The sequence below is a fragment of the Vicugna pacos genome, chromosome 5 (assembly GCF_048564905.1).
Source record: "Vicugna pacos chromosome 5, VicPac4, whole genome shotgun sequence".
Taxonomy (NCBI): Eukaryota; Metazoa; Chordata; class Mammalia; order Artiodactyla; family Camelidae; genus Vicugna; species Vicugna pacos.
Window position 1 is genome coordinate 66250653 of NC_132991.1, and position 26267 is coordinate 66276919.

General features: G+C 48.9%; 1 protein-coding gene across 5 annotated transcripts in view; it reads right to left on the reverse strand.

Moving 5' to 3' along the window:
* Nucleotides 1–26013, reverse strand: part of NRP2 (neuropilin 2) — a 111759-nt gene extending 85746 nt beyond the window's left edge. The window contains exons 1-3 of one of the 5 annotated variants that reach the window (XM_072961403.1): nucleotides 25521–26013; nucleotides 24922–25219; nucleotides 10689–10866 (exon numbers count right to left, since the gene is read on the reverse strand). In XM_072961403.1, coding sequence (XP_072817504.1) covers nucleotides 10689–10866; nucleotides 24922–24994 — 251 coding nt within the window. In that variant the 5' untranslated portion in view covers nucleotides 24995–25219; nucleotides 25521–26013. Of the gene's footprint in view, nucleotides 1–10688; nucleotides 10867–24921 lie in introns of all 5 variants that reach the window. The other 4 variants (XM_072961402.1, XM_072961405.1, XM_072961406.1 and 1 more) reach the window with 4 other exon arrangements.
* Nucleotides 26014–26267: the final 254 nt, after the last annotated feature.

Genomic DNA, 26267 nt, shown 5'->3' on the forward strand with positions numbered 1-26267 from the left:
GGCACACAACAAAGCCTGCGCCACTTCTCCCCTGACCTTCTGGCTCCACACCACTCCCTCCACTGACCGGCTCCCCAGCAAGCATGTTCCTCCCGCCGCGTGGCCACACATCTGCTCTACTCCTGGACCAGCAAGTACTCTGGAGGTCGGCTTGGATGGAATGTGCTTGCTTATGTAAAGAATGATTTTTGAGACATGTGAAGTTTTAAGGCTTTGGGGCAGGCTGTTTTCAGCGTGACTGTTGGGTATTCCTTTCTGTCTATGCATCTATAAAATTCTCACTCTCCGAAGTCAGCTTAAAGGACCCCCTTGCTCATATTTTGTAATAATATCAGAGTAAAAAGTAGAAAAGAGTAGCGTACAATTTATGCCCATTCACCAGTAGCCTGGTGCTGAGATGGGAAGGCGAATCCCAGCAGGATCAGAGACTTGCTGAATTGTCCTAAGTCAACCGAGCATGCCTCAGTTTGCCTCATCTCATAAATGGGTACAGGGATCATGGCTCTGTGCCTTTCAGGGCTGACCAGAAGGGGCAGAAAGTATCTGGAACCCACTGAGGGGGAATCATTGTACACCATTTCTGGGCCTGGTGTGCTGGCAGTGTACCTGAACCTGGCCGGGTGAATGGTTCCCTCTGGGACATCGCTTACGAATCCTTGCTCCCAGAGGGTCTAATTGTAAGAGTGAATCATAACCTCCCCATCTGTCCGAAAAATGGAAGCCTGCTGGGAATGAGGTGTGCTGGGCACCAGGGAATCAATCACCACATCAAAAGTCCTTTATGTTTTTTTTTCCCCCAGGGACGAAGGTTCCCAATCATTTTTCTCTCCACCTTTGCTGGTATCCAGCCTCCATAACAAAAGTCCAAAAATACAAAACTTGTCTGAAAAACATGCCATGTGGAAATCCAAGCAGGGAGCAGTTTGGGGAGAAGGTAGCAGAGGTGATGGGCCCTGTCCTCACATTTCATGCATCTGGAGCTTCAGGTGACAGAGCTCAGGGCTTCTCCTTGGCTCTAGGGGCTAACTTGTCACTCCTGTACAAAAAGCACAGTCGTGTGGAAATGACGGGCCAGCACTAATGTTCAAGCAGGAAGGGACTGTGGCCACGCCAGGGTGGAGATTCTGAATGTAGCACTTGGTGGCCAGTCAGCTGGAACTGCTCCCACCTCCCAAACCACCACTGGGTAAGCGGCTTGCTTAGATGGCTGTGTTCTGAAGGCACTGTGGCTGTCAGGGCCAAAGCAGGTCTGTTCACACAGTGCACGTGAAAGCCCCCGCCTTTCCGCATCACAGGGAAGTCCCTCTGTTCTGAAAGAACTGGCCGCCCCTTGTGCAGGTTCAGGATGACGGGTGTTCTTGGCTGCAGGTTCTATAAGACCAGGAAGAAATCTGTCTAGAAAGGACACCAGCTTCTACGAGAAAGGGAACCAGGTTGCAGGTAGCCTCCTCGCAGGATGGAAGCAGTGTGAGTCAGACCTTGGAGAACTTTTATTTATCCCACAGCCAGAGCAGGCTGTTGGCTTTGGGCATGGCTGGCTGGTGGGATGGCTACTGTCTTGCAGTGGCCAGCGGGGCCCTCACCGCTTGGGGAGGCAGCGTCGGTGGCCAGGACGAGCTGTGGGGCCACACGAGGGTAAGGGCCCTTGTGGACAGTAGGGCAGTAGCGAACCCCCAGAAGAGAAGTCAGAACCCCAACACTTAACCTCGCAGCCTGTCCTGAGGCTTGGACTAAATCATGTATCTGCTTGGACTTCAGTTTCCTTCCCATGGCAGGAAGACCAAAACAACAATAATAAAAAATAATAATACTTTCTTACCCTCCTACGGCTCTCCAAGGGATGACACATCAATAAATCACTTTGAACTTTTAGATGAAAGGTGTTCTAGAAAACCGAGGGCTCATCAACTGTAATTGTTACGGTAATTATTTTAATGATAATAATGATGATAATGGGGGGTGAGGGGGATGAAACTTCCTACCTTGAGACAAAGGAAAACTCCCGTTAAAACCTGCAGCACAGATTGTTCCCGCTCCTAGCTCTCAACCGTCTCTTTCCAACTGCCGGTTCCTGGGCTGAAATATTATTTACTCCTTTCCTTTCCAATAAAACAATTATTTGTTCCACCATTTTCTCTCTCACTCACTCTCTGGTGCGTCTGGCTTTGCCCTGACAGCTCAGCCATGGACTGTTTACATGTCTCGCTCACCCTCCAAGACGCCAGTTCAGCTCCATTGACACTAAAGGCAGGAGAATTCTCTCCGTGTGAGGAATCAATTACTTCCGCTGACACTCTATTACTAGCCCTCACGTCTTCGGATTCCAGATGAAGAGTGAGGTGGTGGTGGGGATGGCAGGGAATTTGAAGAGGATGCTGACGGGGGCTGGAGGGGATCAGAGGAGTAGGAGGTGGGTGACAGGGAGGCAGGAGACAATTGACTGAGAGGCAGGCCTCCAGCTTGTACTTAAAGACACAGAAAGATCTCTCTGTCTCTCTCCTTGACTGCCCTGTCGGTATCCAGAGGTGACCACACGGCAGGAAGAGGCAAAGAAAAGGTAGAAAAAAAGAGAAAAGAAAAAAAGAAAAGAGTTGTCAAGGATATCTAAGGAAATCAGAGAGGCCTCAAATGCCTAAGCCTTGGGACAGCAGATGACAGCTCTGAGCATATGGACACAGGTATACATACAAAGGCAGCTTTGGGCAGCAGGCTTCAAATCCCAGCCCCACCATTACTCCCTGTATGATCTCTCTGGGCCTCAGTATCCCCATCTGTCAAATGGGAATAATAGTAGTCCCAGCCCCAAAGTGTCATTATAAGAATAAAACATGGAAAGTTCCTGGTACAGTAGCACCCGATGTCTGTCAAGAGCTCAATAAATATTTGCTATTATTGTCCAACTGACAGTCCCTCCACACCACCTACAAACGTACAATTGAGTCCCTAATGGGGCAGAACAGAAAAATTTATAGAGACAGCCAAGATGCTTGGCTACAAAGCCAGGGAAAAAAGGCATAAAAAATCGTGTGGATTTTCCTTTATCATGTAGAGTTTTTTGCTGCTCTCCTAAACGTAAGCCCAACTCAGTTTTTCTTTCTTCTTTTTGTTTTAAATTTTATTTTCAACCTGCTAACATTTTTCAGGGATTTTCCTTCTAGGAAAAAAAAATTTTGATTATGTAAATTAAATACAACCCTCTCCTCTGCAATCAACTGAAATAAGTTGTGAGGCACTAGGTCTTGTAATGAAGGACGATTATGGAAGCTCTTTTCTAGAAGGAAAGACAAGGGCAGCTAATATATTTTTTATATTTTTTTCTTCCTGGGATGACTGATCCAGGCAGAAGTAGAAGAATGGAATTAAATGATCTGTTGAGTTTCTCTTAATCCAAAGGTTTCAATCGCCCTGCCACTAAAGAAGGACAAAACAAAGAGAATTTTTTTTTTCCGAAAGGACTCGTGACTACAGCAAAACACACAAATCTGTTTTTTTTTTTTAAAAGAATCTAATTTCTCTTCTTGGTCTATTTCCTTCTCCTTTTTATCCCCTCCACACCCAGAGCTCCCACTGAATTTCTTAAGACTGACTCTCACCCAGTGTAATTAGATGGGAGAATTACATGGAGTTACATGGGGTGAGATGCTGGCCTTCTGGGACCTCTGGGTTCAGAGAAGGTGCCAGGGTTGAGAGGCAGAACAAGTGGGACTGTGTACTAGAAAATCTCAAGTGATTTTCTCAATCAGAAGATAAAAATGCATTTGTTAGGAAGGATATCCACAGTGAAGCTTGCATTTGGAGAGCTGAGATTGCAACATTGCATATTTAAAAACAAACTGCCAAAAATAACCCTTGTCCCAACTGCTCTTTAACCTTGGTAGGCGGAGGAGAACAGTCTGCCGTGTTTTTCCCACTTCTTCAGCGAGCTAAGTTGCTGGGTGGAGCCCTTGGTCAAGGTTGGTGAGTGTGGGCTTGGCTGCCAGCTGAGCCCAAGTCAGCAGGACTGTTCCCGTTTATTGCACCACGTACCTGGAGGGGGATCTGTTTCTGTCATTAGCAGGGTTGTTGCAATACAGGAAAGGATTGCTGCTCATGGGTTCCTTGGGGGAATCAGAGTATTTCTGTGGTTGGGCAAGCAGTAAATCTGTAACAGTGTCACAAATAATCAACCCGAGGGTCTCTCCTGAGTGCAAGATGCCCTCTTGAACCACAGAGAACTCTCACTTCTGCTTTGATTGCTAGAGACTTTGGCAGACACCAGCTGAAGCCACATCTCTAGTTGGGCAATGTGCCTTCATGCCCTTTATTCATAGCAAAGAGAGTTGTGTTCAGAGGAAGTTTTCTGCAGGAGTAAACTGATGAGCAGGGCTTAATCCAGAGTGTTACCTGGACTTTCCCAGTCCAAACCCTACTTTCAAGCATTAAACGGGAGGAAAGGAGAAGGCTGGATATAGGGTATGAAACTGTAGAAACTCTGACCAGGGAGAGTCAGACAGCCAAGAGTCCCCATAATCTCAGTCTTTTCCTGCTTCCTGACCCCGGCCCCTCCTTGAGCTGCTGGAATCATCTGGCCAGGAAATAAAATAAATAGCATTGCTCAGGCATCTCTTCACCGAGAGAGGGGTTTGTCACAAGGATGGCCCTTTGTTACTGGGGTTCCTGAAAGCATCAAATTCTCCTCCCTTCTTGTCTTTGACATGATGTTCTCACCTGGGCCACCAGCCATACATATTCCCCCTTTGCCTGGCTAACTTCTTAAGGATTGGTGCAGGCATCACCTCCGCCGGGGAGCCTTCCCTGATCTCCTCAGCTGAGGCTGGATCCCAATGCTGTGGGCTCACAAAACATGCCCATATCATGTCCCTGCCAAAAGGCATGAGGTTGCTGAAGGCAACAGAGCATGAGAGGAAAGAGCACCGACTGCAAAGTAGGTTACTCTGCCTTCAAACCCCTTCTCTGCCACTTCCAAAAGCGGCACCTGGGGCCCGTTGCCTACATTCTTTGAGCCCAAGTTTCTTCATTTGTGAAATAGGAAGAGAAACAATAAGTTCATGAGGTTTTGTTGGAAGGATCGAATGAGATGATGTATGTAAAGGCCTTGGCAAAGTGCCAGGCTCACGGGCAATGCTCTAGATGTGGTAGCTTTATCATCAGTAACCGTATTTTTTTACCTGCTTCCCCCTCCCAAACTCTAAGTTCCATAAGGGAAAGGGTATGATTTACTGACTCATCACTGCATCCCCAAGGCTCTCGTCATGCTTGGCACATAATAGATGTTGAATAACTAGGAATGAATGGAAGGTCTATAGCATTTCGCTTGCAAAAGACCACGTCCCAGAGAGCTTAGTAACTTCTGTAATCCATGTCTTATCCGCCCGCTGTCACCATGTCACATCACAAGGTGGACGACGAGGGAAGACAGCTCTGTCAGCCTTCCAGCATGGGTTCCTGCCATGCTGACCTACATCCAGGCAACTCAAATGTAGAAATATCACTGAAACAATCATCTGCTTGCACCTGCTCAGCCCCCTCTCAGACTAAGCGCTGCAGTGGGTAGAGATAAGAAACATGTGGTCTGTGCCCTTGGAGAATTTACATGCTCAGAACACAGGTGACTGCACATGGGGGAGAAAGGCAAGCAAATCAAGGCAATAAGCAATGCTCGGGGAGTAGGAGCCCCTAAAAGAACTGGAGGAGTCAAGGACAACAAAGGAGAAGGGAAGGGGGCGTGCAGCAGGATGCTGGAGGTAAGGGGGAGGGGAGTTTGAGTGTCAGGCCCTCGCGGGGTCTCATACAGATGTAAGGTTTATGTGGTTGTTTGACCACAATGGAGGGTGTTTACTGAGTGCAGGGGATCCTCGTTGGCTGGGCGGGGAGGCGCCAGCTTACTGAGGTCTGGCATGTTCCCTGTTTCCTGCAGTTGACTTACCAACCTGTGAAAGTGCTCCCTTTCTAAGATAGCATCCCCTACTTTGGGGAGCAGACACATCTTCTAAGATTTAGAGGACTCTTATGGCCGTAAATAAACCCAAGAGCTCTTTGTTTATCCAGGACATGCAGAGGCTAAATATTCCCTAAACCTCAAATACCCAGAATGTGGGCAGTGCGAGGGTTTCGGAAGGAAGATGGTGAGCAACTCAGCTAATGCACTTTGTCCCCGAGAGAGTGCTCCAGTCCTTGCACTGCTGTGAGCGTAGCTGACTCAAGCAAACCAGACACGCTGGCCCTGAGATTGCACTGGCTTGGGACAAAGCTTCAATTCCAGAACTGAACACTTCCCAACAGACACCAAAGCCTCCTGAAGCAAAATCCATGGCCATCATAAAAGAGTGAGAACAGGTCAGAGAGCATACTCATAACCGAGAGTGACAGCAAGAATACTGACAGAAAAGTCACAAACTTCCCCAAAGAACAAAGATGCTAACACAGTTGCTGATGTATTGTGCATCAACCTAAACAAGACACCACACTCTTGCAAAGTAGTTGTAACTGTCGAAGGTTTGCAGGTGAGGACACTGAGGCCTGGGGAGTTTAAAGATAGACAAAATCTTAAATTCTTTTTTTTTTTTTTGGTGGAGTGGGTAATTAGGTTTGTTTGTTTATTTATTTTTAATGGAGGTGCTGGGGATTGAACCCAGGACCTTGTGCATGCTAAGCACACGCTCTACCACTGAGCTATATCCCCCTACCCTGACAAAATCTCATACTTAAATCTACCCGATCCACATATGACATGACCCAGCCTCTGTCACAAAAAGTCAAGTTTAGAATTAGAAGCCTGAATCATGGAGAAAAAGTTGACTCTCCTTTATTTTTATTTGAGAAAACAAGGAAGTGTGGCACATGACTGAGGACGTTCTTCCTCAGGAATCTTTCAAAACGGGAAGTTTTGGAACTTGAGCGTTTCAGTATCTGGGAATTTCAATGCTGCACGGTAAATGAGATCTCACTGTGTGGAACACACACAGAAAATCATTAGTATAGACTTCTGTGTGGGTTCTTCAGCCTAAGAAATGTTCTTTCAAGTCTTCCTAGCAGGTTTTGCTCTGTTTGAAGCATGTCTTCCAAGCTACTGGTCTGGCAATGACCAACTCTTAAAAGGATCGGGCAAAATCAAGGACTCTTGACTGTTTAGTTTTGTTTTTTGTTTTTTAATTTTTTGGGGGGGTGGGGAGAGTAGTTTTTAAAATTTTTTTAAATGGAGGTTCTGGGGATTGAACCCAGAATGCTGTGCATGCTAAGCATGCACTCTACCACTAGGCTGTACCTACCGCCCGATTCTGGTTTGACTTGAGCCTCCTGGAGAGGGTGGGATGCCCGGCCTGTGTGAGGATGCGCGAAGAAGCTGTGTATCATACGCAGGTGGGTGTTTTCAAGAATACACATTCTGAGATCTCAGAAATGGAAAATGTATTCGAGTGCGTGTGCATACATTTCTGAAGCCCTAATGTTCAGTGGCTTGGCTGATGACCCGAGTGAAAGGCAGGGACAGGAGCCTCTCCCCACCGCAGGGGATGACGTGGCTTCTCCCCTTGTGCTCAGATGGCCCTGAGTCCTGCCCTTATGCCCCTCAGCCGCACGGACTGGGCAAGGCCACGGAGGCTTCTGGTTTCTGCTCACAGTCGGGGAAGAGGCCCCAGAGCAGCCTATGGGCGCTGGGGGCTTGGATGCCTGTGGATGGCCAGAGGGAGGAGTCAGGAGCTCACCACAGATGGTGGCCTTGGATGGCACTGACTCAGGCAAAGCTGGGGCTGGTGAGTGAAAGTTTCCAAGCAGACAGCAAGCTTAAATGGAACGAAATTAACCAGCAACGGTTAGGGGAAAAGGTCGGTCTGTCTGGGGTTTATTCATCAACGGCCTCCACCTTTGGGATGTGGATTTCAAGGGACAGAGAGCCAAGGGCTTAGGGACCACTGGCCGAGCTGATCCTCTCACATCCGGGCCCATTCCCAGGTCATGGGGCCATCTCTGCAGTAAATCCTGCACAAAGGAAGAAGAGGGGAAAACACGAGGGCAAGGCTGGGCCTGCTGACCACTGCACTTACTCCAGAGTGGGGCTGCGTTGTTTTTTTACCCCCTGTTTTTACTCCCTTTTTGCAGGGGTGTTGCTGCTGCATTCTCTCATCAGAAGGACTGTTTGGGAAGCTTTGGTAAGTAGCCACCCTATGGGCTTTGAGAGCCAAATCCAATTTGAAACATGCACCCGAAATGAAAGTTGGAAGAATACTAATTTCCTTTGCTAGTAAGTGCTTTCCCAACCCAGGAGCTCCCTTGGAACGAAAAGGAGAGTGGGAGAGAGGAGCAATAGGACAGAACTTCCAGGACTGCAATTAGATTAATTGTTCCCTTCACAAGACAGTCAAACAAGGCAGGGGGAGGAGGAAGAAACCCATTTACTCTGAATGCAAATGGCAAGGAAGATGTTAAAAATACCTTGCAGGGTGAGAGATGGAGGGAACCGGATGTGTCTTTCCAAGTACAAAAATTAATCAGAGTAAGAGAGAAATGGGGAGTAGGGGAGACGGGGGGAGGCAGAGAGAAGTAGGGATGAGGTTAGGTTGCGGAGGCTTGACCCCAACAGAGCCTTTCTGACGCTTTGGCACTGGGGGAAGGAGACCCCAGGAAGACTTTTTTCTGACCTTCCTGAACTTTTCAGTTCCAGCTGAAAGTATGGAATGGAGGAGTGGGGAGAAAAACAGGAAGCCACTTAGTAAGGATGATAAACTCGAGTAGCTTTAGAACAACCTGGAACTCGCCTGCTTCCCCTCCTCCAACTCCAGCCAGAGGCAACGTCTTTGTCCCTCTGCCGCCAGCGGGCTTCGGAGGCCTTGTGATGGCCCCATCCCTGGGGCTCAGCCCCCAGCGGTGCAGGAGCGTGCTGCCCTGGCCTTTCTTGCTTCCTGACATATTTTAAGCCGTGCTCACCAGCTCCTGAGTGTTCCGTTCCAAAAGCCTTGCCTTCTCTCTCTGCCACTATGAATATACATGAGCTGACCTCTTAGCAATTCCCCTGGGAGATTTGCAGGCATAAGCATAACAGATTTTGGCCCTCAGTGGAGAGAGGTGCTTAGTCAAATTTCTCCGAGCTCAGACCCAAGCTCTCGGTACATTACACCTCAATTTGTGCCAACCGGCCAGACAGCAGGAGCCTTATACCTTATACAGACGCTCTTTGAACATAAATTTTTGGTAAAGTTCACTGGCAGGGAACTGGCAGCCTTGAGTGCAAATGTGCAAATGTGTACTGGCTGTGCATTTAACTCATTCAAAGAGGAACTGATGAGTTACCCCGTGTCCTCCATTGAGTCAGAACTGGATCTTGGATTAGAAACTCTTATCTTATGACTGTCATATGAAGGGTTCATCTGGGAAACCGTTCGGTTTTCAAGAAAGACAACCTCTGGTTAGGAAAAAGTCATTACAAAGGTGCAAAGGAGTCCTAGGAGGGTACCGATGACACTGACCCCTGATGCCTGGCAGTCTAGCACTAGTTAAAGAGGACCCTGTGTCCTCCATGAGGCAGCGCTGGCCCGGATCTGGCCCACCTCCCCGGCCGGCTGTCCCCTGTATTAACTTTTCAGTCCTCACAATGCCTTGGTCACGAAGAATGCTTGAGTATTTATGAATCATAAGGGGCCATGGAACACCCATCAGAGCAGTGGCATGTTCTAGGCACGTGTCTGGAGCAGGACAGGATTGTTGGCAGGTTCTTTCCCGCAAGGAAAACTCTCACTTTTGTTTCAGTGACGAAAGACTTTAAGATGGAGCCCACCGGACAGCACAAAGGGCGTTCACGCTCTTGACATTACAATGCTGCTTCCTCCCTCACCTTGACGGGCAGGGACCTTGGTGTTAACATGGCATTTCTAAAGCACTCGCAGATGTCTAAACACCCGCTGGGTCTCTCCTAAGCTAGACATTTCAAAGGTGGCGGGACTGATGTTGTGGGCCCAGCTGAGTCACTTCAGGTGACTTACTTAACTTCTCTGGGCTTTGGTTTCCTCATTTGCAAAATGGAGGTCATCATGGTGCCACCTCCCTAGGGGCCATTGAGAGAACCAAATGGATGGATGTTCATAAAGCAATTAGAAGACTGTAAATAAATCCCTGACACCAGCTTTGAGACTCTAACCTGCATAGCACTAATACCAAGCAAGCACCAGTGCGAATTTTAGACCTACCAGTATAGGCTGAGATGTTTCATTCTCTTTCTTAAGAAAACCAGCTGCTACTTCACAAAATAACAGCCTGATCCTCCACGGCTGGATGCAGAGGAAGTCTCCACTTGGGGAACTGACTACTATTTTATTAAGGAAGCCGCTGGGGTTCCTACATGTGGTAGTGATGGTGGACATGGGGAGGCCTCCCAGGGGGAAGTAAATCCCCAAGTCAAGAGCTGGCGTTGTGCAGTCCACCCCCTCCCCCACGTGGAATTCTCCTCCATGCTGGCCTTTGAGTTTAGGGTGTATTCTCTTTACTCTTCACTCAAGAAGGTGCTTTCCTTCATACTAGGGGATCAACTAGGCTTTTAGTTCCCCTGAAAGAAATAAACCTCTTGAGGTCTCCCTCAGGGGCCAGGCCCCACCACAGTAGCTTCTGGGGTCGGGGAGCTGCCATTACTCGGCGGGGGCAGGGGGGCGGGGGCGGGAGGGTGTGTCTTGTGGATGTCAGCCGTACAGGATGGCGCTTACTTGCAGTCATGCTTTTCGATTTCAAAGTGAGGGTTGAAGTTGAGGACAATCTTCTGGTTGGGTTCGGGGGCGTAAACAATCCACTCGCAGTTCTGGTGGGATGGATAATCCTGGGGGTAACCCGGGGAGGTGATGTAGCCAGCATCTTTGGAATTCAAACGACCTCCACAGGGTGGGTCTGGAAAAGAAGACACACGAAGCAAAGAACTTCAAATATGTTACAGCCTGGGTTTTTTTTTTTTTCCTCTCCTTGTTTCTCTTCTCTACCAGTGGCTGATTAAAACTGTTTTACAGACCTTTTATGGCAGTCCAGAAGACTAACCTACTTACTCATTCAGTGGAAGAGATTATTTCAGCTCATCCCCGCCCCCACCACTCACCCAACCACACATACAAACACACACACACACACACACACTCCTCAAATGAAAATACTCCAGAAAATGGTCATAAACATTCCCAATTACATGGTCTGAGATTTAAAAAAAAACAAAACAAAAACAAAAAAACCCCAAGGAAGCTGCAAACTTAACATGCCTCCCTGCCTTTTCCTGTCTCCCCTGCCTGGCTCATCTCCTTCTCATTCAAACCTCTCATCTCTGTCTTTATCTCATAAATCCTTCATGTTATTTGGTGTCTCCCAGCCCAGGCAGCGAGAAGTAAAGACTCCGGGAACTGACAATAGTGGTTTTGTGGTGCCGACCCACAGTGAGCCTGGTAACAATTACATGTGATGCGAAAGAAGCGTTTTTAGTTTTGGGCCAGAACAGGCCCTAGAGGGTGATTTCAACTTTTTTTTTTAAAGAAAGAAAAAGCGAAACTCCCAAACACTTAATTTCATATACACCACAAATTTGATTTATTATTTCATTATACACCAAGTGGAAAAATCTGCATTAGAGAATCCACTGACTCTGACCTCAGAGTTCTGACAAAAGTGCTTTGTGCTGAGTGGACGCCTGTGTTTTCTCCCTGCTTTCTGCCCGCGGTCCCTCCTGCCTGGTCACCGCCACCAGAGTGTGCTGCCGCTTCGTCCAGCCGCACCAGCCAGCGGAAAGGCCGCTGCTGGGGGGTGCTGCCCCTCCCCCTCCCCCTGCCCAGCAGTGCCCGGCTGGAGGTAAACAGCTTCTTGTGGGCCAGGAGGGAAGGGGGTGATCTTCAAAGGCAGGAAAGGTGGGCGATGACATTTGAAGCATTTCATGTATTTGAGAGTGAGGTTGTCACCCTCAGGAGGGGATTCCTGGGATACGGGGGGTTTTGCTTAATACTGCAGTAGAACAGAAGCCGGGAAGGCACCAGAGACCTGGAAATATTCAGAAGCCTCTCAGAGACCTTCCGAAGATGTGCGCCTCTCTTAGCATCAATCACGATTTAATATCGCCATCTGCATGGAGCAGCATGGGCCCGTGAATTATGCATTCCATCTCAGCAGCTACCCTACAGGACGGGGCTCTCTCCTGTGTTCACTCTTTGAGGGAAAGGGTCATGCATTTTTTAACTCTACAGGTGCACTCTCCTATTCCCCGTGTCTGCTGGCATTACTGTCTTCCAGACCTCTGCTTTAGATTACCAGCGTGACAGGCTCTAAATGCATAAAAGATGGGCACACTGCACAATGGTGGTGGGGGTACACAAACCCACACAACTAGCCTTTTAGGCATCGCGCCTCCCAGAGCTCAAACTGTGCCGAGTTGAACTGCCCAGAATCTAATGGATTCAGGTTCCATTTCCTACTGGGTGGAAAACAAAAGCAGGCCATTTCCTCCGGCTAGCAGAGACCACAGCATCCTCTAACTAATGACCCTGCACCCTCCCCAGACAGGAGGACAATGGGCCCAGCCTTCCCGCCCAGACGGAGATGAGGCCAGCAGTGAGCAGGGTACCGCCTGTTCTCAGCAGCCCATCCTGCAGTGACTTTCCAGGTGTCCACACCACTCAGCCACGCTGGGCAGCCAACATCTTCCAGCAAGTCAGACTGTGGCCCATTGGTCGTGGCTCATGCACGTGAAACGGGGCTGAGAGTGGCCCTCTGTAAAGGTGGAGGTGTGGAAACTGCGATCACCCGCTGCTCCTACCAAGCTGGCAGGAGAGGAAATTTTCTACTGGGCACAGCTCCTCTACTGACTGTCTTGCTGAAAACTGCAGCCCTGCCCCCCTACTCACTGGAAACCACACCTTTCACCTTGGAACTCATCGGAGGGAATCCGAGCTGAGCTCCAGTGTAGTAACCACATCACCCAAGCTCTCTCCCTCTTTTCTTCATCCTTCCCTGCTTCGCTCCCATTACTCTTGAAAGAAGAACTTCTCTCCCGAATTTCCCTGCCCCCCAAGTTAAAGCTTTTAGCAGTTAGACCAGGCACACATGATCAGCAATAAAGACAGGAAAGTTCCTCATAGAAAGGTTTCATTTCTCACCCTCACTGCTCGGAGTAATCATTTCCCAACTTAAAAAAAAAGTTAAACTATCTATATCTCATCGCCAACAGTCTGCATTTTCTGCTGTTAAAACTTACTTAACCGAAGAAAAAAAGGAGTAACTCGTTTCCTTTTCTCCTGTTCTTTCTTTATCTGAGGAAAATCAAGGCACTTACTAAAATATTTAAGAACTCATTAAAACATCTGCTTTGTTTGCATGTAGTTAACCTTCTCAATATCCAAACATTTATAAACTCACGTTCTTGTTTGGCTGGCACTCACACTCAGAAACACATACAAACATAGATATGGACATACATCCAGTACACAGACATATTAGAAACTCACACTTCAGCCCGGTACACGCTTTCACACCCTCTCATAAAATATCACACATCATTTGCACAAGACATCTATCCACCAAGATAAATACTAGAATTTCCATCTCTGCTTTTCTTGGAGAGAATTGAATTCTTGAAATCTATCATCGGTAACAATTGTAAGGAAAACACGCTTACTCCTCGGCTCCTCTTGATAATGGATCTTTCATTTCCAGGTTTGGGGACCCTTCATTTCTTAAATGCAAACACACCGCCAGGAGAAATGAGCTAGACTTTCTTCTGAAGAGCTACACCATCCGTGGTTTGGGAGGTCTTTATTGTGTTCCTAAAGGAACCGCATAAATGCTCTCTGTCCTGTTTCAGAGGAGTCCGGTCCAGCCAAAAGGGAGTTGAACTCAAGGGCAAACCCCTTTAGGCCAATCTCCACACAGAAAAGGGAGGTTGACCCTGTGAAGTTGCAGCTACTGAGCCTGTTTGGCAAGTCGACAAGAGACTTCTTTCTTTAACTATTTTGTGAATACCTTTCACCTGGGGCAAACTCGTTTTCCAAAGAGAAGTAGGCAAATCCAGGCCTGGACTGTTCAGAGAAGTTTTCTCCTACATCTGGGAGGGAAGCCAATGGGATGGGCCAGGTCAGGCCAGATAAAGACCTCAGAGGCCCAGGGATGAAAGGATGCAAGTGATCCCCAGATGTAATTCGAAATCAAGGGAATACTAAGTTCTAAAGTCACAAAGGTCTGATTTTCTTTCCCCGCTGCAATGACTACTAAGGTGTTTTTATTTGACACATCAAAGGTCAGATTATTTCTGACATCCGTATCTTCCTCTTTGTCTCTCTCTTTGTTTGTCTCTGGTGCCCTTGTTGGCTGATGACCTAAGTACCATCTGATGCTGCCTGGGGGTAACCTGGCCCTGGATCAGATTCAGGGATTTTGTACCCATTGACTTACAATTCTAAGGCCCTCTGCCAGCTTCAGAAGGAACTCAGCCTCCTACGGAACCCAATTTAAGATGGAGCACTGGTTCCTCGGTAATACTTGATTTTTAGGACATATTTATTAAGGATTAAAAGAAGATCTTTTAAAAAATCTGGTCTGTTTCCTAGGGAAATTCACTTGGATTTGTTTTAAAGGAACACTGTACAGCCAAGACTTTTAAATAATCAGATTACAGTGGCTTACTTCACGATGGCCACCAGAGACGCCAGTGACACCAGGCAACAGCCTGCGGGCTGTCCCACAGTAGAATAATCAGATCACTTGGTTTAGCTGAACTGAAGGAAAAAGTCCTTGGCAAAAACAGGGGAATTTAGGCTGGCTGGATTTGGGATTAGTGAGTCAGATTGTTGTCAAAGGTGGGTCTGGGGTGAGGGGACCAGATTACTAGGAGGGGAGGGGGGCTGACATTAGCAAGAAGAGGGGAGGCAGCACATGTATGCTTAACTCCTTGTGACCTTCCTCGACTGTAATTCTGTGAGGGGGCTGAACGAAGTGTGTCGTTTTCAAAGTTCTTTTTAAAGGTGTTTGTTATTTTCCTTGACCAAAACTCTACGCAGAACTCCAATGTGCAAAGCAGCTAAGAGTGGAGCTCTTCTTGGGTGTAGGGATAGGGGGAACCAGAATCAGTACAGTGTCTCTGTCTCCAAGTCCCCCCACCAAGGGGGCTTCTCTGTAAGAATACTGGGGCTTCTTGGAACAGGGTCTGAAACCCACTGAACCGATCTCAGTTCCCTTGTTACTTTAAAAAAAATGTTTTTTAATTAATTTTGGGGGGGGTGGGGATTAATTAGGTTTATTTATTTTTAGAAGAAGTACTGTGGATTGAACCCAGAACCTCGTGCATGCTCAGCATGCACTCTGCCCCTTGAGCTATACCCTCCCCACTCTTAACTACTTTAAAATGCCAAGGAAAAGAGAAAGAATAGAAGAATTAGAAGACATCGATTTCATGTATATACCTAAGGGCACTTGGTAGAGAAAAGCAGTCACTCTCATTTCCCCTGAAAATAATATACTTTATTTACTTTATAATTTATTCTTTATCCACAGCCTAATCCCATCCTGTTCCTTTTTTCCACAGTATTGTTTTTATTTAATCGTTAGTAGCAAGGAAAAGAAAAAGCTCTTTCTCTGACTTAAAAAGAGAAGGTTGTCACTTTGCCACTTAACTAGTAAGAAGCCTTGTGTTCAAGTGTGGTCTCCCCACTAGCAAGCTGTGTGACCTTGGATAAGTGAGTAAACAACTCTGAGCCTTTGTTTTCTCTTCTATAAAATAAGGGGCGTGGTTCTAAAAGGTCAGTTCCAGTTTTAAAGTTCAAAGCCTATACAATGAGGAGGAGAAAAGATCCTCTAACCCATAGATGAACCCCAAATTAAAAAGATTCTCTACCCTTCTAGACAATAAGATATTTACACAAGGTGTTAATTCCTGTTTCATCTGCTTGGTAAGCCTGAAATAAAACTCTGGGATTCTTCAAATGAACATATCTGTCTTACATTATGGAGAGTTCAAATGTCTCTTTCAATCACGTTAGCTCTACTGACATGAGCTTCTTTTCTTAACTGAGTGTGTGGCTACATATTTATAAATATTAGGGATACACAGTTCTGTGTGTGAGCATCTCAATGACAGTGATGCATGAAAGGAAAGGCCAAAAATCAAAAAAAGAGTTTCTTCTAATCTCTTGCTCAAATCATCTAAGTCCTGTGCTCAGGGTTGGAACCAAATTTTGCTCACCAACCCTGGATAAGCTGCTTTTTAAGAGCGATTTCTCTGAGCTGAGGTTGGATTTTGTTTTATTCAAAGCGACTTCAGCCTGTCACAAGACAGTCTCATAAAATCTGTATCTTGGCTTAAGCTGGGAAGAAATGAGCCAATCCATCAGCCCAGGAATGCGGCTGTTTGACCACTTCCTAAGGCAACTGGGAAGGGATGCAATCTATTCAATTTATGGTGCTGGGTGGCAGTGAGTGATACACTCCTGAAGGCACAGCAAATGGAAATCCCTGTGAACTTCTGCAGTGATAAAGTTCAAAATCTGAATAAAAGAACCATCTGAGAGGGCAGGAAGGAGAGAAACCAGAGAGCAGGAGAGGAAGCCAGCGCCTGAGCGTGGAAAAAGGAGTAAAGAATGAGGCAAACTTCCTCTTCTAAAACACCTCCAACGAATTCACCAGGGAGAGAACTGGAAATTGGGTCTGCAAATAGGGCCTTTGGAAACTCTCTCTCCCTCAATCTGGATTCTAAAAATGAACCTTCATCTAATCGTCAAAATGTACATTTGATGTGATTTCCTCCCCTGACCTCAAGTCATGCCACCTGTGGTAACCTTGTTATTTGTCATCTTATATCATAAACAAATGCAAGTCCAATAGGGCAGCCAATATAATATCATTAGTTTACATTTATGTCCACTCTTTCCCAGCCCTCATTGCAAATGCAATTTTGATGCCATTGATGAGAGATCTGAGATTACCATTCTTGACCATTTCAACAGACATTTGGGGAAGGAAATAGAAGAAGAATAATTTTAAGGTCTCTCAAAAAGGTAATATAATTTTTTTCATTTATTTTGATTAACTGAAGGCTTCTGTTGAAACCTTCATGGCTCCCTATTGGTTAGTAAATGAAATCCAAACCCCTTGGCCTAACAATTTGGGCCTTCCATTTGGCCCAAGCGATTGTTTCCAAGCTTATTTGCAATTACTTGCCTCCACACCATCTAAACTGTGGCTTCTAAGTGTTCCCCAAACAAACCCAATGTCCGTTTCTCTGTTCCCACCTCCCCTTCCCCTGGGATGCCTTTTCCCGCTCTAAATCCCACCTACCCTCCCAGTCCAGGCTCACAGGCCACCTCCACCCTTCCTGGTCTCCCACACCAGGAGTAAGCTTTCCCAGCCTCTGAGGCTGAAGCTCCTCAGCATCTCCTAAGATGTGCGAGAGCCTCATCCATTCTGCTGGACCACCTGATTCATCTTTGGCAGACCTTACAGGATCAAACCCAAAGCCTTGCCCAAAGGTCAGACTCAATGAGGCTTGATGAATTAATGAATTAATTGATTAGGGTAATACCAAAAGCATCAGTAGGTATCACAAATTCTAAGAAAGAAAGCTTTGTCACAAATTGTTCTGTTTATCCAGCTACTACCATTCCTTCCCAATCCACAGCTGCTGTGAAATGCAAATGTTTTTTCTGGTGAACCAAGAGTTCAGATACCTTGTCTGGGTTCCTAATACCTAGTCATAGGTCAAGGTGGAGCTAGCGTGAGCTCTGTCTCGTGGGACACAGTAACCTCGTGTAATAACAATGGAGTTCAAAGGATATTACATTTGAATTCTAATAATAGTAAAATTAATTTAGCCGAGGGTTTTCTTGCCCCCTCACTCCATGCGCTCACCACCCCTGGCCCCGCTGCCGCTCACCCTGCCAAAGGCAAGTTCTAGGTATTTGTTTTCAGTCAGTAGCACCAGGAAGATTCAAAGTATTGCTTCATCACCAAACTGTTTGCCGGGAACAGATTATCTCTTCCTGGGTTTCCATTCACTCCTCTCTACCCATCCCTCCCCAATTTGCCTTCCTCCCTTCCCATGCCCCCAATTTGCCTTTTAGGCACATCTGTTTTATTTTTCCCCTTTATCAAAGCAATGATTGTTGCCGCTTGGTCCAGTAATTTGCAATTCCCTTTATCTTCTTCGCTGAAAGACTGGCCAGAACCCGGATCACTGGCTATCACAGGATCTGGAGAGGCGGTGAGCAGGGTATCACTGGCCGTGTGCATTAAGCTGGCCAGCCCCATCCACTGCCCGCTTTCCTTCTGTTATTCCCAGCCTCCTCCCTTTTTTCCTGGATTAGATCATGACTCTTTTATGAAGACCCAGAGGGAAATGGGATTATTAAGAGTCTTGCTGGGTAAAAGCTATTTTGTCTTTATGATGACTTTTTTTTTTGAGTTCAGCTGCTGAAGGGCCTTAATGCCAGAGTAGAAGTTATTAGACATTCAGGGAGCCCCTTCCACGCAGCGCTCCCTGCTGAGCATACTTTCAGAGATGAAGGATGGAAGAGGAGGAAGGGGAAGAAAAGGAGAGAGATTTAAAAAATCAGTAGAGGCGAGAACTGAAAGTGGAAGACCAAGGTGAGAAAAAAAAATGCTAAGAGATGTAAATCTAAGATGAGATTTCTCCAGCAGAGAGCATCCCCTCTGAAGAACAGTGTGCTGAGAGATAATCTGACGCTTATAAAACCAGACAAAGGTTTAGTGGGGTAAGAGCTGAGAATGAATAATTATTTACTTGCTAAAAAACTCATACAAATAACATAAACTTATCACAAGGGTGTTAGAGTGTGCTTTCGACAATTCTATGATCACTAGATACTGTGAACCCTACTGAAGCTGTTTGGAAGATTAAATGACTTCTGAATAGATGGCTTAATGTGTCCTGAACAGTACTGTGTCATCTCATGTGGCACAACCACCCTATAACGGAGCTATTATTATCACATTTTCCAGATAAGGACACTGAGGTACAGAGAGATTAAGTATTCTGGATCACAGAGCTGGCGAGTGGCCGCACTGGATTTTAAACCCGGAGGTCTGACTCCAATGCTTCGGAAGCTGGGAAGGCCAATGAAGGTCTCCCCCCAAACTTTTTGGTAACAGACTTTAGTGGCATGGAGGGAAAGATAAATGTTTGGCCTGTTTGAGAACTCCGTTTTCTCTCCCGGTGCCAGGAATCCGTGTGTGAACAATGAGAGATGTGTCTGAGGCTGGGGTGTGAGTGGGATGGAAGCACTTAACACCTTTTCCACTCCCAGCACACAGGCACTGGGATCCTTGTCATCCTGGCCCTCCTTCCTGCGTTCTGGAAACCAGGGTGTGCATTTGGGGGAGGGTGTAGGGGGTGTGAACAGGGTGTTCAAGTCTGAAACTATGTGTCATAACATCCGAGGGTTTCTTCTTGGCTCCTCATTGCCGTTCTTCCCCATCCTAAATGCCACAGTTTTGTTGTTCTACTGGATAGGAGCAGCATTTTCAGAAATGGGGGATTTATTTTTATAGCACAGCTGGTCTGCCAAAGGTCACATAATTTGGCAATGTTCCCAGTGGTTAAAAATTAATTTCTCCTTATTAATACAACTAAGGTCCCATAGGATTGGAGCTCAGCCTTATCTAAACTTGGCAGCTTCCTAAACCTTTAGAAGATGCTTTCTCCTGAAGGGCCAGCCATGCTACAAGGCCACTGTGTCCTGGAATCCAACCCCACTGAATCCTGTTAGCTAATGAGCCCATTAAGCCCTTCAGCAATTTCTCATCAAGGCAGATAAAACTTTGAAGAAGGCTGTAGGCTCTCCAGCACAAACTTCTGCAATATCTTCCAGGAATGGGTTAATAAAAAAAAAAGTAAATTTCTTACCTGGAAGGAACCATACAAAGACTCACTTCTGGGGATCAAACCCAAGTCTGCCACTCAAGGAGGGTACCTCAAAGATTATTCAGTGGCAAATGATGGCCAGATGATAAAATATCTCGAATATGTTAATGATACTACAAACTACTGCCCAGATGCCACTTTTCAAGCCCTTTCTCGTCAGTGCAAGAAATTAAAAAGTTATCATGCCTCTGCTCCGTCTTTTATAAAAGGAAAGTCTCATCTCTGTTTCCTAAAGTCTTCCCAAACTAAACCTTCGGGGAATATATTCTGAAAATTCTTTTCCAGTGAACCTGGCTCTGAATTCTGTTAATTTTGTTAACAAGTGTGCCCCATACTCGGGTCACCCAAAGTCAGCTCATTCTCTTGACTGATTTAATGAACAGTTGAGTGAAAAGAAAAACACCAGGCAGGGTCCTCAGAACCATCGAGTCCACGGTGTCTCTCCCACTGACCCCCAGGGGCCTCTCCCCAACTGTTATTTGCTTTCATGCCTCATTGCATATGAATTGGCATTTGGACTCCAAGCCATGTCTACAGCGGGAAGATAGGAACTGGCCTTTCGATTGCAGCATGTGAACTATATATTGAACAGCAGGAGATGAGAGCCATTTGGTACACAGCAGGAGTCCTGGCTGGATAGCCCGGGGTTCTAGGCACTGCAGCCTTCCAGCATTTCATTTTGCCAGTTGGGTGCTCTGTGGCTTAATCTGAGGGTTCCACAGCATGACATGAAAGTCCAGACCTGCAGCGCTGCCTGGGCGTTCACAGTTCTACCAGGCACAACTTGGACAAGAAGGGGCTTGCCCTGCAGCCCTCCTTGGGAGCGCTCCTCTTTCCACTGTTTTGCACTGTGTGCTCCTTTGGCAACTGGCCCCAGCTTCACCACCTCCAGTGGCTGCTTATGGGGTAAAGTTGACTGGGTACCCACTATATGCGAGCACGAGACCAGTCCCCAGAGCCTAGAGCAGGCTGTCTGTGCAGAATCCAGGAGTTTATAGCTCTGCTTGCAAATATTTATGCCTACCTACAGCCATCCTGCAATCTGGAGAGACAGGCTAAAAAAGCAAGCCTCTTCAAACTCATCTCCAGCGCCTAGCCTGTCCTGTCTTCTCTTTCAGGATTTGTTTGAACCCAGACCTCTCCCCCACAGCCAATTTACACCTCTTATCTGATCATCCGGTCCAGACGAAAGGTTGAATTGACCGTGTCTTCCAGTGTCCATGGCAATGGTGTTAAAACCCAAGCACAGATCAAAGCTCTACAGGCAAGGGGCGAGGGGTGGGAGGTCGTTGGTTACAGGGTGCGGATTCTTTTGGCCCCAAGCGTTGTGTCCCGGAGGTGGGGAAACGTTAGGGCTGGGAGTTGCCACTATCTTTAGAAACCCACTGTAAGGGCCTGAATTATTTCCTGAGCAAAACCCAGTTCCCCGCGGACCACGAGTAAGTCCAGCAAAGGAGAGTTTCTGACCGGGAATGGCTAGCGCCAGGGGGCTCTCCTCTCTGTCTAAAACCGAAAGGAAGGGAGGCGGAGGGAGGGAGAGGAGCCTCAGCACACGCCAATAAACCAGAGCGTGGATCCCCTCCCCTTTCAGAGAAATTCAACTGGAGCCGCAGAAGCGGCGACGCGTTTGAGCCGAATCTCCTAAACTTGGCTCGGAAAGCTGATTCCCATCCTCATATCCCCACGGTTCCCGGAGGGGCGACCGGTTCATTCCACCACCACCCCTCGCCAGCCCTCAGACGTTAGCTCTGCGGGCGCCCCTCACCCAGCCACCGGGTGCAGGGGACCTGGTGGGGAAAACGGCGGTGCGCGAGCCCGAGGCGAAGGGTGGAGGCAGCCGTTTAATTACAGCTCGCCTCGCCTCCATTAACTTCTGTTGATATTAAAAAGGAATCAATCAGTGAAAATGAAGCATTGGCCGCGAATCTTTCTTTTTCTCCAGTGGAAAAGCAAAGAGTGAGGCGGCGGGGGAGGGGAGGCGGAACTCGCCGCGACTGCAGAGGTTTCTCCCAGGCAGAGAACCGCAGCAGCGACTTAACTTTCTGGCAATGGGTAGCAATGAGGAAATGCCGCAAGCGTCTCCCGGGGGGTGTCCTTAGTCAGGAGGAGGAGGGGACAAGTCTGGAGGAGTTGGAGGCGGCCACTTCACCCAGGCTTGAGCCTCGGTTTTGCTTTCGCTGGGAATATTTTTCCCTAATAGAATGTTTATGGATCGTTCGGCTCTGTTTCTGCTGCGCAGCCCAAACAAATCGATGCGGCGTCAGAGACAGCGGTGGGTGGGGGTAGCTGGGCTGGGGGGGGCCACAACGTCCCCACCACGTGGATGCCCGCGCACCGCGTGCTCTTCACCTGTTCGCCCGCACTGGTGGGCGCCCGGCGCGCGGCGCTACCAGAGGCAGCGCAAGTTGCGCGCATCCTCGCGGCTCCAGCTGCCTTCGTTCCGCCCCGCTCCGACCCCGGCTCAGAATCCCACTCCGGCTTCCCGCAACGCAGCTGGGCCAGCGCTCTGACCTCCACCCCCGCAGAGCCGGCTCTCCAGAAGCGGCGGTGGGGAATGCAGTGCAGTATGGAGCGCGGGAAGCAGGAGAGGGCGCTCCGAGCCGGGCTCGCGGAGCTACCCCAAGTCCCGAGCCGGGACAGGAAGAAGGCGGGCGGCGGCACTGAGATCTAGCAGGGCAGCTGGCGTGCCAAAGACTGGCGGAGCCTGGTGCGCGACACCCACGCGGCCTCTTAGCTACCAGAGAGTCCTAGAAGTCGCGCATGGTGTCCGCGAGGTTATTTGCTCAACTGCTCCTTGGCTGGCACCTTTCGCCCTCCCTTTGCCTCTGACTTCTTCTCGGAATGGGTTTTTAGCCGCTGCCGCAGGCTGGTCCCGATCCCCTTCCGGCCGGCGCGCGCCGGTGAGTCAGAGATCTAGCTGGGCCTCGCCCTTTGCTACCCGCTGCCAGCTCGCCCGGTGCCAGTCGGCTTCTTCGACGGAAAGCCCGAGCGGCTCGCGGCTTGCGATCGCCTTTTCCGCGGGCTGGAAAATATCCACCCCAGGCAGGTCCCAGCTCCGCGTCCCACCAGGAGGTCCCACCCCGGGTCCGAGGCTGCCTGAGGCCTCGTAGAGGGTGACCTGCCCGTACTTCCGCGCCTCTGGGCTTCTCTAGAAGTGACGCAGCGCGCCCGGGGCTAGGGTGGGAGGGGGCTCTGCAGAGAGCGCGGGAGGCAGGTGGCAGAGCGGGAGTGGGTCTGAGCGGGTGTCGCACACACACGTACACACTCTGCGCAGCGCTCGGGGACAGATGTGCGAACATCTGGGGTAGGAGATAGCCCCAGAGTATTCACGACCCCTCCCGCTCCGCACAGCACACGGAACCTTAAGTTGTGTGTGTGTGTGTGTGTGTGTGTGTGTGTACACGCACGCACGCGCCGGTGTGTGCGCCAGTGTGCGCGTACTCGCGCTCCGGGGCCTACCAGCGTCCGTGCCTGAATACATAATGTACCGTGGGCATCTTAAGCGCGCGCGCGCGCACACACACACACACACACACACACAGAGCGAATAACACAAACATACATAATTTACGCAGCTTTCAGGTCTGTGGGAGGTAATTTAATTTTGCTTCAAGCTGGGAACTTAGAATTAAGGCAATAGGGAATGGGGAGCCACAGGAAATCTCCCCAAGTGGGGCCTGCACCCATCTCTTTGATAAGATTTGCAGCTGCTCTGAAGACCAGTTACGGCAGAGAAGCAGCAGCAAACGTGTGGATTTGGATAACAAGGGCATTTGTGAATCTTCCTTCCCCTTCAAATAAACACCCAAGCTTCAAGTGGGGTGTGTGTGGCTCTTGGGGAGTGTGGACCAGAGTCCCAGGCTCCCACAGGACCCACTAGCCCGCTGTGATGAGGTAGAACCCGGGAGGCTGCCTGAGGTTAGTCCTACCACGGAGGTGGCAGCCTTAGAAGTACCTCCGGGTAAGGACACTTCAGGAAGGCTTTTTCTCTGTCTTTTCTCTATTTCCTCCAGGGATGGTTTCCCCATCCTCAATCACCTGTAGCAGCTTCTTAGAGTTTTGTCAGATTCCAGGCAGTGTTGTCAGAGGGGAGAGAGGCTCCCCCAGGAGAGTGGGGTGGGGAAGCCAGAACAAACCCCACTGGGTTCCCTGGAACCGGAGAGCCCTTCTCAGAAAGCCGACCCCGAGCCAGCCTCCCCCCACCCGCCCCCCGCCAACCCCCAAATATTGGCCCAGACTGTTCTGGGCCTTGCAGTGCTTTTCTCTGCAGTCCATTCACACACCCTTTTTGGCAGTGGTTGAGAATAAATTCCACTCAAAAGTTTCTTACCACTTCACAAGAGTGAGACCTTCAAGGGTCACAGTTTATTTTATCTAATAATAATTTTTAAAAGAACAGATGATTTACTTCCCCGCAAAACAAATGGATGCGGGAAAGAGAGCTGGTCGACCAACCACCTTGGTTGCCAGCAGAGCCCAGCCCAAGCCCTGGGCTCAGCCGCAAGATAACTTGCTCCATCAGCCTGAGCCCTATGATTCTGAGGCTCATCCACACAGTCTGTAAAGCATCCACAGCATCGGAAAACCCAAACTACACTCCTGTATTTCCCAAGCCCTTCAGTTAACATTGCTCAATGTAGCTAAGTAGAGGGAATGCAAATGATTTATATTTCGCTGGCTAGGTTGAAGAAACTCAAGGGAGATGTGTTCTGCTTCAAGACAGGGGAAAAAATTCCCAAAAACTGTAATGCAAAGGCTTTGTAGTATTTTTAAACCTTTGATTCAGTCCATATGTGACATCTGAACACCGCCAAATTCTGTCTATGTTTCAAAACACATACACTCTCACACTCCTTAGCAGGAGAGAAAAGTTGGGTTTTAGCAGCGTTGGTGGTGTAGGGAGGGCCGGCTGGGATCTCTCTCTAAATAATTCAGTATTGAGCGAGCCTCCTTCTATGCCATTGCGTGTGGCCCCCTGCATTCGCAGTAGCTTTTAAAGGTAAAGGCATGTTGAAATGAATAGGGAAAAAAAACTTTGAAAGGCTTACCTGGCTGGCCTCTCACTTCGTGTCCTGAAAAGTAGAGAGCTAAGAAAATCCAGGTGAGAGGAAACATATCCATTTTGGAGGTTGTTTTCTCCAGAGATGTTTTTGTAGATTTCTGGTATAATTATGTCTTTGTATTTTTCTCTTTCTTATATTCTTCCTTTCAGTGTCCTCTGTAAAGGTTTCTACTGGTCAATGTTTCCCTCCTGGGTCCTGGCGGCCCGTCTTCACCTTTATTCTTGCCGGATCCCCACCTCACCAGGAGGAGGGTAGCTCTTGAAATCAGCAAAGAGGGAGCAAGCTGGGAAGACAGGACGGGTTTCCTCTCTTTAAAAAAAGCATCTATGTCCTCTCCAGTTCCTCAAAGTATCATTTCCTTTATCCTACAACATCACGGATGTTTCCCGTAAGCCAAGCGTAAAAAAGAAAAAAATAATAAAAATAAAACCCAAGACTTGCCTTGGGCATCACACGGCCCCCAGGCAGCTGTGTGATCTCAGAGGCGTAAACTGACACACATCCCCCGGCACCCGGGACCGACACGCGGGCGGAGGCACCCACCGCCGGACGGCCCGAGTGGGAGGCAGCCGCCCAGCTCTTACCCTCGCCGGGTTCCCCTAGCCGGAGCCTCCCCCAACGGCTACACCCGCTCGGCCAGCCTCACGAGGGGAGTCTGAGGAAGGAAGCTGCTGCTGCTGCGGCTGCTGTTGCTGCTGCTGGTGCGGCGGCGGCGGCGGCGCCTGGGATCGCCTGGGAGTGAGCGAGCCCCTCTCCGAGTTCGCTCGCGCCCGCCCTCACCTCCACCTCGCCCAGCGCCTCGCCGAGTGTCTGCGCGTCTGAGGATGTGCTGGGGGCAGGCTGCGGGCTGGTGCCTCGCTCGCGTTCTCTGCTTCCCCTCCGGCTCCCCCCTGCCTTTTCAGGCCGAGCAGCATGTGGATGTCAGAGCCGCGGCAGAGCTATCCGATTACGCGCCGGCTCAGGGCCCGCCCCTTCTGTGTTCCTGATTAAAGAGGCAGCCGCGGAGACGCGCGGCGCAGAACCGAGCGCCGCGGCACCCGGCTCGGGCGGGGCGGCGGCGGCTTTCCCCCGGCCGCGGCCGGATCAAAGTTAAGGCAGGCAGCTCCCGCCCAGCCGCCCCTCTCCCACTCGGCCCCTCCCGCCCACTCTGGGCACCTTCGCGCCTGGGCTACTCGGGCGGCCCGCGCGTAATGCCCCGGAGAGGGAGCGCCCCGAGCACCTCCAGGGCGCGCTGCCCTTGGCCGCTTCGCCCCCGCCCTAGGAAGACTCCGCGGGAAACGGAGGAAATTCTTTTTCTTCCCCAATCCCCTGACTCCGGTGCCACACACGTA